The following is a 14,136-nucleotide window of genomic DNA, read 5'->3' as shown; positions in this document are numbered from 1 at the left end:
TATTTGAGGCCACCGGGCAAGAGTTAATGGCCCTGGATGAAGTACCTTAACCTATTTCAAACCAAAAATTCTTATTTCACTCTAAAATATTAAGCAGCTTTTAAAATCTGCTAAAAATATAAAACAGATTTTTAGTCCAAGATTATGGGGATGGAGTGGACTAAATTGAACCAGATTGGGCAAAGTCCTAGCATCTGCATTCATACAAGTTAGGCCTAATAGTTTTAAATTTCTTTCTTTCTTTCTTTCTTTCTTTCTTTCTTTCTTTCTTTCTTTCTTTCTTTCTTTCTTTCTTTCTTTCTTTCTTTCTTAATAATAATTTCTACAGAGGAATTATTGAGTCTGTCATTTGCACCTCTATAACTGTCTGAATCAAGAAGAGGGCCGTGAAAATATTTACAGACTCCTCGCATCCTGGACATAAACTGTTTCAACTCCTACCCTCAAAACGACGCTATAGAGCACTGCACACCAGAACAACTAGACACAAGAACAGTTTTTCCCCGAAGGCCATCACTCTGCTAAACAAATAATTCCATCAACACTGTCAAACTATTTACTGAATCTGCACTACTATTAATCTTCTCATAGTTCCCATCACCAATCTCTTTCCATTTATGACTGTATGACTATAACTTGTTGCTGGCAATCCTTATGATTTATATTGATATATTGACCATCAATTATGTTGTAAATGTTGTACCTTGATGAAGTACACTGAGAGCATATGCACCAAGACAAATTCCTTGTGTGTCCAATCACACTTGGCCAATAAAAAATTCTATTCTATTCTATTCTATTCTATTCTATTCTATTCTATTCTATTCTATTCTATTCCTTCCTTCCTTCCTTCCTTCCTTCCTTCCTTCCTTCCTTCCTTCCTTCCTTCCTTCCTTCCTTCCTTCCTTCCTTCCTTCCTTCCTTCCTTCCTTCCATGGTTGAATAAACGATGTGAATCTAGAAAATGCTGCACTTGCCATAACTAGATTAAGACATTGTATGAAACACAGCCATGAAAATTTTCTCTGGGAAGTTTCAGAGAGATTGGAATGATTAGATCTTGTTTTTTCCTACTCTGTTTCTTCCTCCCTCTGAACTGTGTCCAAGTAAATGTGACCAGAGCTCTCCAATTTCCCTCCAAACAGTTCTATACATCTGCTCTTTCTTGGCAGTCAGATTTTTTAAAAATGATTTTGGAGCACCCTACGGCTGGAAAGGATCTCTCTCTAGCAGAGCCATGTGGATCTAGCAAGTCTACCAACATCATAGTGGGAAGCAAAGGCCAGAATAACAAAATGACAGAGTTGGAAGGGACTTTGGAGGTCTTCTAGTCCACCCCCCTGCTCAAGCAGGAAACCCTATACCCGTGATGGCGAACCTATGGCATGCATGCCAGAGGTGGCACATAGCACCCTCTCTGATGGCACGCAAGCCGTTGGCCCAGTTCAGTTCCAACGCGCATGCGTACACAGCTCCCACCGGCCAACTAGTCTTCAGGTCTGTGCCGCACATGCAGGGGGGGCGTGGCCACGTGTCTGGGGGACACGTGCAGGGAGCAGTGCACATGGGGGGCCACGCACACGTGCGTGGGCTGCATGCACAGGGACCACACACGCATTGCATTTTGGGGATTAATGCATGCACACACGCATTTGCACACACAAGCACGTTGGTCACTCGGTCCGGAAAAAGTTAGCCATCACTGATCTAGGGTGTTGGCTATTGCTGCCAGCTTAGTATTAGATGGATGCCTTGGAATATTGCATCTAGTTTTGGTTGTCACAAAACTCTGGAAAGTCTCTGGAAAGAGTGCAGACAAGAGCAACGAAGATGATTAGGGGACTGGAGATTAAAACACATGAAGAACAGTTGCAGGAATTGGGTATGTCTAATCTAGTGAAAAGAAGGACTAGGGGTGACACGATATCTCAGGGGCTGCCACAAAGAAGAGAGAGTCAAACTATTCTCCAGAGCACCTGAGGATAGAACAAGAAGCAGTGGAGGGAGGATAGAAGCAGCCTAGAATGAAGGAGAAATTTCCTGACAGTGAGAACAATTAACCACAGGAACAGCTTGCTTCCAAATGTTGTGGCTGCTCCAACATTGGAGGTTTTTAAGAAGAGATGGGACCAGCCACTTGTCTGAAATGGTATAGGGCAGTGATGGCTAACTTTTTTGCTGTTGCATGCCAAAAGCGGGGGGAGCGCAGGTGGATCGCGCGCTTGTGTGCCCACACCCATAATACAACATGCCCTATGCGCCCTGCTCCCCCCACCCCCCTGTGCATGCATGTGTAACCCCCCCGCGCTCCCCCGCCATTTACCTCCGCCTCCGCTGCCGTTCGTCGCCATTTGCTTCTGCCATTTGGCAGCAGTGATCGGCGGCTGCAGCAACGATTGGTGGCAATGGGTGGAGGTGGTTGACGGCTGCGGCAGCGATCAGTGGCGGCGGAAGCAATTGGCAGCAGTGAACGGTGGAGGAGGCGGCAATCCCCACCGCCTAGAACAGCTGATTGGCAGTATTCCGGGAGGCCAATCCAACCGCCAATCAGCTGCTCGGCAGCAAGGATTCCAGTGTTCACTGGTGGCGGCGAACGGTGGCAGTGGTGACAGGCAGCAGCAGTGACAGGTGGCGGTGGCAAATGCAACAACCCCCTCCCCCCCTGCAATATTCACTTTATAAGATGCACAGACATTTCCACCCACTTTTTTGGAGGGGAGAAAAGTGCCTCTTATAGTGCGAAAAATACGGTACTAAATTTCAACTTCAATAATTCCCGTGATGAAAAACTGTATGGGTGTTGGAGTAACTTATCTGGAGTTACTACTGAGGAAGGGCTCAATGTGTGGGCATACAGGAGTGTAATTTATTTCTCTTTCCAATCTGCAGTTGATTAGCATATTTTTCTGTCTATAAAACATTAAATAATAGAAATGACAGAAATTAGAAACAGTTCTGTTGTCTGGATTGTAATTATATTGGTGGCATGCTGGGGACAACAGCTGCAATGGCCAGATTCCCTCCCACCACCCACCCACCCACCCCAACTTACAAACATGTTTGCTCTCAAAAAAAGAACAGCAAAAAACACAAATTTCAATTATCTTCACTGGATGTTAGTTGACAAAAAAGACCATTCCGGGAGTTACAGCGCCCTCTGTTGGACAATATCATAAGAGTTCTGCTGATGAGATAATTAGCAATCAATGCAACCAGGGAGTGTAGAATGTAAGCACCCACCTTTCTCCTAGAAGAATGAAATATTTTGAGAAATATTAAAAAGGCAGAACAGTATATTTCCCTGGATGAGAAATGGAGAAATAACCTCTTGGGAAAGCAGCCCCACCTTTCTTAACAGCCCTCAACAAATGTCAGCGCTTAAGAAATAGCTAGCTCTATTCATAAGCAAATATTTTCCCCCAAGATCCAACAAAAGTAGGATTAACCCTCAGGCATAATAGGAATTGCCCAAAGCCCCTTGTTATATCACCTGTGTTGCACCACCCCCAGCAGTTCAAACTTCAACCAAACTTAGCTCAGACAAACTCCTAGGATTTGTACATGGCCCCATGGGAGTCTGAAAACAGCCAATAGAATAAATGTTCATGCACAGGAACAGGAAGTTCAAGTGCAAAGCCCAAGAGACGGTTATAAATACCTCCCTCTCTCAACTCCATGTGGTCAGCTGCCCAGAATCACATGTGCTTGGTAGTTGTCGTGTCCCACTCCTCCTCTGACGCCGGGTCTGGGAAGTCTGTATCAAGCGTGGCCACGAAGCCTCTGCAGCTTTGCCAAATTCCTGTCAGAGTTCTCAGGACAGGCAGGAATCCAAGGTGTGACTTCAGCAACCAGATTAGACTTTGCCTGACTCAAGGAATGCCAAAAAGCAGATCCTTTATACAGGCCATGGGGTGTGGCTCCATGACTCAGCACTTATCCAGGCCTGCCCCTCCCTTCCTTTTGCTGACGTCGCCTCTCCATTCTCCGGAAGCGGGGATCTGTCCACGTTTTGTCCTCCTGCTCAGCTGCCGGCAATTCTAGCTCGTGGCTGGCTTCTTGCTCACACGCTGTGGGGGGGGGGAGGTTTATTTGCTCAGTCTGTCCGGGCATGGTGCCAGGGCTGGAGGTTGGAGGCATGCCAGGCCATTCTTCTTCACTATCAGTCTCTGGCTCAGATATCAGGAGATGGGAGGGGCCGGCTATGGAGAGGGGGGCGGGCGAGGCACAACAGTAGTTCTGCTTCATCAATAAATGGACCTTCTTTTCAATCAGCCTCCATTTTGTCTCCAGTGCCTTTCTCCCGGCTTGGAACTGAACCAGATGGATATTTCTTCCCACACTAGCAAGTGTTGTGGTCCGCCAGCAGCCTGCAGAGCTGGCAACAGAGTCGGACAGCAATGAGGCTGAGGTGAGGCCAGGGCCATTGGGGAGTGAGTGTGGACTCCAGAGCCTCCATAGACTGATAGTTGTGAGGCAGAGGAACAGGAGGAGCCTGTTCCTAATCCACACATGAGAAGAGCTGCCAGAAGGCAAGAGCAGCTCAAGCAAAAAGGACAAGTTGGGAGTAGGGCCAAGAGATGATTGGCCCCTCCCATAAGGCTTAAAAGACCAGCAATGGCGTTTGGGCTCTTTGCTGGAAAACAACATTGATAGCTTTGTCTTGTTGCATTTGTTTCGTATCGGTGTTTTCTGAACTTTTGCCAAGAAAGGCCTTTGACAGTTTGCCTAATTGGACCAAGGTTTGCGATAGGACTGAGGAATTTGTGTTGGGAGGAATTTGCTTTAATTTAGTTGAACTACGCTGGGAATGAAGTAATTCTCAGCTGTTCGAATAAAGTTTTTTTTTTTCGCAGACTGAGTTTCCTACTACCTACTTGTGCCTGGGTCACAACAGCACGTGATATTCAAAGAGATAGACAGCCTTTGACCTGGACGGTGTATTAAACAATTGCTCTACAATCAGCAGTATACAGTATAGATCTTGACGGTTTTCAGTATTTTGTTAAAGTCAACAGCCAATTTGTCATCAATTAAATTTGATATAGTTCCATTTCCTTTCTTTCTTCTTTCCTGCCTTATTTTTTTCTCCAATTTTAACACAGCATTATAGGCCTTTTTTTAAAACTTCAGAACAAGTTTTTTTCTTCTTCTTAGCCAAGGCCATTTCTTTTGGTATGTGAAAACTTGTCTTTTCAGCACTAAACAATAGAGAACTTATTCAGAAAGTCTTTGAATGCACTCCCAAGTTTTAAGAAAGATACAAACCCAGCTGGGAAAGAGTAACATAACTAATAAATTTGCCACTTGTGGAATGTTATCTAGAACTACTTGTTTTTCACTGCTCAATGTCTTTTATTGTTTGATCGCTCGCTTTCTGACGTATCACATATACCAAATGTATGTATCATTTGTTTCTGCACCCTATAAAAAGACTTAACCTCCTGTAATGAATGGGTTTTGCTTTCCCTGAATTATCTGAAGAGTTATATTTTGCGGTGGACAAAGCCCCTCTCTCAAATTCAGAAATCAAATTCTTATCAGCTCCACTCAATGCCAGTCTGGTGATCTACAAAGCCAGCTGCTCCCTAAAGCCCGGTTTCCATGGTTATCTGAAAAGCAGACACTATGGAAGCCCCCAGTGACATCTGCCACTTGTGTATCCAGCACAAGCCACCAGCGCTATTATGTCCCCCTGCTAAATATCTAGAATTTGGCACAGTAATCAGTCCTAGGCATCTCACTATCAGATTCCTATATCCACATCAGTGGTGGGTTTCAAATTTTTTTACTACCGGTTCTGTGGGTGTGGCTTGGTGGGCGTGGCAGGGGAAGGATACTGTAAAATCTCCATTCCCACCCCACTCCAGGAGAAGGTTACTGCAAAATCCCCATTCCCTCCCCACTCCAGGGGAAGATTACTGCAAAATCCCCATTCCCACCCCGCTCCAGGGGAAGGTTACTGCAAAATCCCCATTCCCTCCCCGTTCCAGTGGAAAGTTACTGCAAAATCTCCATTCCCACCCCACTCCAGAGGAAAGTTACTGCAAAATCCCTATTTCCTCCTGATCAGCTGGGACTTGGGAGGCAGAGAATAGATGGGGGCGGGGCCAGTCAGAATTTTTACTACCGGTTCTCTGAACTACTCAAAATTTCCGCTACTGGTTCTCCAGAACTGATCAGAACCTGCTGAAGTCCATCTCTGAGCCACATGTACAGCACTGAAGATACATTTTGGAGGTCTAATTTTAAGAAAATAAATGTACAACAATCTTGTAATGCTTTCCTTCCCTGGCTGCAGGTTACTGAAGGAGTCAATATCAGAATTCATGATGGAACTGAGACATAAGGTTACTGGTAAAATATGCTTTGTAATCAGCATATTGTCAAAATAGGTTCAGCCTGTATTCGCTTTGGCTCTAGATCAGTGGTTCTTAACCTCAGCCGCTTTAAGTTATGTGGACTTTAACTTCCAGAATTGCTCTAGATTTTACATCCCATCTTTCTTCCCAGTCAGTCTAAGTGGGTGGCAGCAGCCTCTAACCAACTCTTGAAAAGCTAAGCAGGCATGGCTAGTCTTTGGAGGGGAGACCGCTTGGCAATGTCAAACATGAACTGATACATCAGGACAAAAATCTCTGAAAGGCAATACTGGGATGAGCAGATCTGGCTTGTGGAACTCCAGGAGAGTATTGGATGACAGCAAAAGAAGGCAGAAAAATGCCAATTACTGCTTCTCAGATCTGGCAGCTTAGAATAGCATTGGACTTTTAGATATTTTAAGATTTCCACCCCACCCCACCCCACCCACCCAATAAATCTTGCTTCTTTTACAAATGTTCTGAGAGACAGAACATATCAGAGTTGGAAGGTATATTGGAGGTCATCTAGTCCAGGGGTCTCCAACCTTGGCAATTTTAAGACTCGTGGACTGCAACTCCCAGAATTCCTCAGTCCACGAGTCTTAAAGTTGCCAAGGTTGGAGACCCCGATCAAGTCCAATCCTCTGCAAGAACAGAAGACGCTACTATACAGAGGTGGGGAACTATGGCCCTTTTATGACTTGTGGACTTCCACTCCCAGAATTCCTGAGCCAGCCATGCTTGCTGGCTTTGCTTGCTGCAGAATTCTGGGAGTGGAAGTCCACAAGTCATAAAAAAAGGGCCACAATTCCCTACTCCTGCACCCACGTGGACTTGTGGACAACTCTTAAAGGGACCAAGGTTGGAGACCCCTGCACTATACCATTTCAGACAAAGGGTTGTCCGGTCCCTTTTTACAAGCCTCCATTGATAGGGCACCCACAACTTCTGAAGGCATCAGATTTGATCTTCCGAAATGAGAAAACTCGCAATTCCCTCCCGCCTCCTCCTCCCCACAAAAGCTGCAGGGCTCTTCTAACTTTTTCATAACTCTATGAAAGCGCGTGACTTCCGGAGGCGGGGTTGAGGCCTAGGCGTTGCCGTGGTAACCCGGGCAACGACTGTGACGTAGACCGGGGGGCGAACGGGGTGGGTGGGGTTTAGAGGGAGGAGCGCTTTGGCGGAAGCGGGCCTGGTTTCCGCTTCCGCCCGGGGCTCGCTCTTTTCCGTTCGGTAAGGAGAGGCTGCTGTAGGCGCGTGGAGGGTGGGTGATCGGGTCGGGCCTTGTGTCGGGGCGCGGGGGGGACCCGCTTCTTTCTCGGCCCTTTTTATAAACCGTCCTTCCGTGACTCTCGACCCGGAGACAGCAAGGCAACTTGAGCACGCGTCTGCCTGTTACCAACAGATACTTTTTAAACTAGGTTAGATGAAGTCGAGCTCGATTTCTGGGGAGTTGGTGGACGCAACCATGTGGTTCCCCTGGCAACAGTAGGGGGGGGCCTGACCATTACTACCTTCTGGGAAGCTTTAGCCACTCCCTCTTTTGCTCCCCCCCTCCTGGGGCTTCCTGGTGGTCTCCCTTCCAATTTTGGTTGGGCTCAGCCAGAGTTGTGGCTGCCATTATATGGGTAGCATTTATATAGGTATAGAGAACAAGGAACGCTTAAACTGTATATAAGAAGGTTGGGGTAAAGTTATCAGGAAAGGAGAGGTGGAGTTTTAGGGGAATAGAAAGAATAAAATTGTATTTTATTTTATTTTATTGGCCAAGTGTGATTAAACACACAAGGAATTTGTCTTGGTGCATATGCTCTCAGTGTACATAAAAGAAAAGGTACCTTTATCAAGGTACAACACTTAATGATAGTCATAGGCTACAAATAAGCAATCAGGAAACAGTCAAACAATTATAGATAAATATGCAGAGATAATAGATATAATACAGAATATAGAGCATGGAATAAGAGTGTGTAAGTCAATTCTCACAAAATAACACACACACAAAAAAAAAGAATGGGCAATTTGTTAAACAGGTACCACCATATTCATTGAGAGTTTACGCACCGGAAACAAATTCCTTGTGCCTCTAATCACACTTGGCCAATAAAGAATTCTATTCTATTCTAAATATATGGGCATCTATCTAGGGTTTCTGTGGATGGGTATGTAAACCCTACAGGTTTTTTTGGCCGTGGCAAGTTCAAAATACCTGGACTTCAAATTACCACAGTTCCCCCCACCAGCATACTTGGGAGGAATTGTGGGAGATGAAATCCACACAGGTTGCCAAGGTTGAGAAACACTGGTCTAGAGGAATATTTGTAGATCTAAAGATGGATAAAAGGCAGAAATGTAAATCTTGTAGGTAAGGAATTACTACATAAATACGGACCTGTATGTGGGTTGTGGTGCCTACAGTGATGTCAGAGTGGGGGGGGGGTTTCTGCTCTTTAATTGCTATCAGATGTCGCCCCCTACTGGCCAGGGGGAGGAACATTTTTATTTTTTAAAGTCTTGATTCGCTTGTCACTTCTCTACGTTTTCCAGGTAACCTCAGCTGCCACAATGCAGATTTTTGTGAAAACCCTCACCGGCAAAACCATCACCCTTGAGGTGGAGCCAAGTGACACAATTGAAAATGTCAAGGCAAAAATTCAGGACAAGGAAGGTGAGCATTGACCCTGAGATCGAATACCAACCTGATAGAACAGCTTGCGTGTCTCCCAGAGACAGACGGATCGGCTGCGCTGGAGATGTTCCCGAGCTGCCATCTGGTGAACTGTGCTGTGGTGGGAGCTAATTGGGCTTCTGTATACATCAAAGATCAAAGCAGAGCTTTGCCAACTGAAACTGAAAAGCTGTACTTTTCAGATTTCTTTGACCAAAACAGCGGTTATTCATCTATGGCCATGTGGTTGAGGTGGTTTTATCAAACATTGTTAGGGATACAATCTGTTGGGGAAGGCTGGAAAGAGTCATGACTGCTGGTGCTAAAAAACAGATTGACCTCCACTTTGGATTTATTCTTTCTGATCTGCACAGTCTCTGTTTCAGAAAGGATTAGACACAAGCCTTTTTTTCCCTAGCGTGTGACCTTTATAATGGATAAAATCCATAAGAAAGCAAACTGATTTGAAAAGAAAGCAGGAAGAAAACAAAAGAATTGAAATTTTAAAAAGTTCTACTTTAAATGAGAGGGAAAGAAAGACTCAAACAAGGATCCAGGAGGATGGAAAGACTAGGTGCCAAAACAGATAATTGGGCAAGAGAATGCACTTTAATTCAGAGCTTCCATAGATAAGCCCAGGCCCAGAATATCATCTTCCTCCAAAGAACTTCTCAACAAAGTCTTGGGATAAAGATCTTAAGAAGCAGGTTCACTGATTCATATGTGTACATCCTTCTGTATACAGTGAGAAGAAAGATGGAATTTAGAATTGGAGAGAGAGAGTTAATATAATAGCCAAGACGTTAGCCTGTAGAGATTCTCAAGTTATCCAGGCCATGGTTGTCCCAAAGGTGCTTTTTCAGGAGGCAACTGGACTTTCTTGTTTTTTCTTTGAAGACGTTTCGCTTCTCATCCAAGAAGCTTCTTCAGCTCTGACAGGATAGTGGGGAATAGAAAGATTTATATTCCTTGCAGACAGCTGGTCATTTGCATTCTTTTTAAAGGGTCATTGAAGCCCTTGAAGGTTTATTTGTGTCCTCAGGGACACAGCCAAGGCCTTTGTGTCCTCAAAATTTTGGAGTTCTTCCATTTTCACTATGAGGATTGATTGATTGATTGATTGATTGAATTAATATATATTGCCGGCTATTCGCCTATGGCAACGCAAGGCGGCTTACAGAATATAAAACACATTTAAAACAATAAAAACTTAACAAAAAGAAATAAATTAATATAGTACAATATACAAAATCACCCAGCCAGCCAGCCTCGGCAACAGCAGATCACATGAGCCATTTCATTGGCTCCATCCCGCTCTGGGCTCCCCAGGCCTGTGGCAGAACCAGGTCTTCAGTGCCTTCCGGAGGAGTGCTAGAGTGGGGTGGGGCGTTCTAATCTCTGGGGGAATGATGTTCCAGAGAGAGGTAGCCACCACAGAGAAGGCCCTTCTTCTGGGTCCCACCATGTGTATTTCCCTTGGGGATGGGACCCGCAGCATTCCTTGCCTCTCTGTTCTGATGGGCCAGGTAGATGTGACCAGCAAGATACAGTCCCTCAGATAACCTGGTCCCAAGCCATGTAGCTTTCAGATTCCTCCTGTCTCGTGTAAGGGTGTAGGAGCATCACTTTTAAACATGTTTTCAGTATGCTACTAAAGTGTAAATATTCCCTTGAGAAGTACAGCATTGTAAAACTTAAGACTTTTGCTTGGTCATAAGCAATCTATGCTTTCTCTTCCATCACATGGAGAAAAATAATTCTGAACTTGTCTTGCACAGTTGTTAAGGTCTGTCCGTGGTCTGATACAGGTTTACTTGAGAGAAGGAACTGTGTGAAGCCGGTTGGTTTTGTCTAAAAGAAAAAAGAAAAATTCTCCCCCATGTCTGCCTTCTGTAATTGACTTCCATACAAAATCTTTGTTTTGTAAGGTATTCCTCCTGATCAGCAGCGTCTGATCTTTGCTGGGAAGCAGCTGGAAGATGGACGCACTCTCTCAGACTACAATATTCAGAAAGGTATGGCGCTGATGACCCATCTCTTACCCTCCTCAATTTGGAAAAGCTCCTCAGTTAGCCTTGGTTTATTATATGTCAGAAACACACATACAAATCAGAACCAAATTCAAGACAGTTTTCAGTGCCTCTTTCCCCTGGAAAGAGGATACCACTTTTGCAGCTAGTAGAAAAGAGGGGGCTTTTATTTTTTAATTTAAACGTTTTGAGGCCATTACAATCCTGATCGTTTCCAAAGGCTGAATATAAAAATGAATTTGCTGCTGTGACATCAGGAACAAACATCTCACCTCTGGCTATGCGGACTCTCAAGATAAAGTCAGCTGCTGAGGTCGTCTGAATCTTCCACCAACCTGATTAACATTCAAGAATAATGTTGCTTAGTGATGATGACTTTGCATTAGATCCCGGGCAGGATAAATGGATACCTCCCAATGACCTGGCTGTGTTTTCTCCTGAGAATATTTAGATATTCCTTTTTTTTTCCACATGATACTCGTTATTGCCAACATAGTGCGATGGTAACTGGCAAGATTGAAAGATGACTGAGAACATCCTGCTTTGACAGGGAGCCTGGCTAGCAACTGCAGTGTTTTCTGTTTGTCCAGCCGGCTGTGATTCACTGTCAATCTCCAAGCTCTCTGCCAGAAAAAGATCCTCTCTGGCCCTAGATACTTTGCAGAACTTAATGTGGAACAGGGGTGTCAAACTCAAAGCCCGGGGGCCGGATTTGGCCCGCAGGGTGCTTAGGTCTGGCCACGGGGCCGCCCTGGAAACAGCAATGAACCAGCCTGCAGTAATTCCCAAACTCTTGTTTTCACTGGCAGAGGGTTGCAGGAGGCAGTCACAGCCAAAATGGTGGCAGAGCGCTCGGGCCGCCACAGGCGCCCCCGACACAAGTGACATTGAGCTAGTCACGCCCATCCTGGCCCCGCAAGGTCAAATACAACCCTGATGCAGCCCTCGATGAAATCGTGTTTGAGACCCCAGATATTGAACATGGACCGATTGAAGGTCATTTTGTGTTCCATGTTCCTGGGGGTTCCAGTTTCTCCTGGGTTTCCGGGGTCTGGTTTCTAGAATGGCACATCCCAGCTCTTGCCCTTCGCCAGAGCTTCTGCAAACCCTGGTCCGTGCCATTAATCTCGTTTCTATCTTTCTCCCCATCAAAGAGTCCACCCTTCACTTGGTGCTGCGCCTCCGTGGAGGAATCATTGAGCCTTCGCTCCGCCAGCTGGCCCAGAAGTATAACTGCGACAAGATGATCTGCCGCAAGTATGTCCCATGGGGGGGGGCAGTTCCAGGAAAATGGGGGTACAGGCTCTTAACGCTGGACTGTAGGACTTTGGCCGCACCAGTTTAGGGAATGATAATCCCACACATCTAGGGGACTTGGGAAAGGCTTGGTTTGTGATAGGGAACTTCAGTATTATCAATGGAGATAGAACATTAAATATACTCTTTGATTTACAACCCAATCTTATATTTTTTGCAGCGGTCTTTAAGCAAATCATTTTATTCAATGAGTGGTGTTGGGTGTTTTTTTTTGCTGGAAAACACGATCACGTGACTTGGGGGGTGATGCCGTGGCTGTCGTAACTTCAAAATCAGATATTGAGTAGCTTTTTGGAGAGGTTCAACATGACTGGATGGTCGCAAGTCAAGGACTTTCTGCCATTTTACAGCTTAATTGCAATAGTTGTGACTAAAAGACTGAAAGGCAGTCGTTTTACTGCATTTTGCTTTAGGTTCTGGACAACATCAGTAAAATAAAGTAAAATAATTAAATCTTTATTACGGTCATAGAGAAACACAAGTCAGTAAAATAATCCTCTTGTCAAAAGGTACAAAATTTTTCCCATTTTTGTACCTTTTGGCCTTGCAAACCCATAACATACAATCCAAGCTTAATTTCTTGCTCTTGATAGCGGGCAGAAGTTGTTCTCTGGAAGATTCTATTGGGGAATGTGAACAGTGAGGCACCCTGTTGTTTATTTCCAGCATTTGATTCTTGGTAGATTGTAGGGGTTGCACCAAGCATTTCAAATTCAAAACGCCCCATTTTAGAACTCCTTTAGAGTTGCTGGGAGTTACATTGCAGCATATAAATCTCTTCTTCTACTCTTCCTCATCCTCCTCACTTCCAGAAATGGTCTGAAGTTGAAATGGTTTCGACTTTATTTCAAGTTTGAAATAAAGACCTTTGGAGCTTGGGCAGTTCCAGGAGGATTGGTACAGTACTGGAATATTTCCAGCGAGGTCCAGATAAGCCACTTCAGACTTAATTCAAAAAGAACTACTGGCAGGTTACGTTTGAACACAAACTTTCCATTATGTAGTGTTTGTATTGTCATGCAATAAATAGAGATGGTATGCATTTAAGATAGGGATGAGCAGCTTGGGTCCAGCACCAGTGGGAGGACCGCAGTTTGCTTAACTTTAGTTTGAAAGTGTGGGTCCCTCTAAGAACATTTCATTGATTCCTCTGTGTCAACATCCAGGCAGGAGCGGTTTCTGCAAACACAGTTCATCCCCGGATGCAAAACTGGAATGTTCAGATACTTAAGCCTGTGCCAGAGAGACCAGTAAAAAAGACTTCCTCTTGTTTCCCTCCCTCACCTCCCTTCTAGGTGCTATGCCCGCCTGCACCCCCGTGCTGTGAATTGTCGTAAGAAGAAATGTGGCCACACCAACAACTTGCGCCCAAAGAAGAAGGTCAAGTAAAGAGCATGGCAAGAACTGCCCCCATCCCTTCTCCTCGTACCTGGCTGTGTTGTTCCTGCGGTAACATGTTTCATCGTCTCTCCTCTCGCCAGAGGCCATTTTTTCCCTGCCAGTTGGAATAAAACATTCAATGCGCCAAATTTGCCTCTCCCTCTTTCATTTTATGCCTGAATTGCAGCTGTATGTTATCTGCAAGGTCTTCAGATGGTAAAAGGGATACAGGGAGTCCTTTACTTATGACCAGTTACTTAGCAACTATTTTAAGTTACAACAGACCTTCACACACACACACCCAGCTACTTGTGACCCAGATTCAAAGTTATAATGGCTCTCCCCTCCTTGACCTGCCCCCCTGTGGTCACATGATCACATT

At 45.0% G+C, this 14,136-nt stretch overlaps 1 protein-coding gene across 2 annotated transcripts; it reads left to right on the top strand.

The window, feature by feature from the left end:
* Positions 1 to 7,604: 7,604 nt before the first annotated feature.
* UBA52 (ubiquitin A-52 residue ribosomal protein fusion product 1) lies at positions 7,605 to 13,903 on the top strand. Of its 2 annotated transcripts, none has more exons than XM_058163487.1 (5): positions 7,605 to 7,623; positions 8,907 to 9,027; positions 10,956 to 11,042; positions 12,212 to 12,314; positions 13,670 to 13,903. In XM_058163487.1, the coding sequence occupies exons 2-5, from the start codon at positions 8,925 to 8,927 to the stop codon at positions 13,761 to 13,763; spliced, it is 387 nt and encodes a 128-aa protein (XP_058019470.1). In that variant the 5' UTR covers positions 7,605 to 7,623; positions 8,907 to 8,924; the 3' UTR covers positions 13,764 to 13,903. The 2 variants fall into 2 exon arrangements, with proteins under 2 accessions (XP_058019470.1, XP_058019469.1); XM_058163486.1 differs by lacking the exon at positions 7,605 to 7,623 and adding an exon at positions 7,630 to 7,780.
* The last annotated feature ends 233 nt before the right edge of the window (positions 13,904 to 14,136 follow it).

This window comes from Ahaetulla prasina, chromosome 1 (genome assembly GCF_028640845.1).
Source record: "Ahaetulla prasina isolate Xishuangbanna chromosome 1, ASM2864084v1, whole genome shotgun sequence".
In the NCBI taxonomy this organism is placed as follows: domain Eukaryota; kingdom Metazoa; phylum Chordata; class Lepidosauria; order Squamata; family Colubridae; genus Ahaetulla; species Ahaetulla prasina.
Note: the sequence above shows the minus strand (reverse complement) of the source record. Positions and strands in the feature narration are given on the sequence as shown.

Excerpts from the sequence above, each read along its gene's own strand:
- UBA52 (XM_058163487.1), top strand. The coding sequence starts at position 8,925 with ATGCAGATTTTTGTGAAAACCCTCACCGGCAAAACCATCACCCTTGAG. Across the intron at positions 11,043-12,211 it reads AGACTACAATATTCAGAAAG|AGTCCACCCTTCACTTGGTG; the intron begins GTATGGCGCTGA and ends TCCCCATCAAAG. Across the intron at positions 12,315-13,669 it reads GACAAGATGATCTGCCGCAA|GTGCTATGCCCGCCTGCACC; the intron begins GTATGTCCCATG and ends CCTCCCTTCTAG.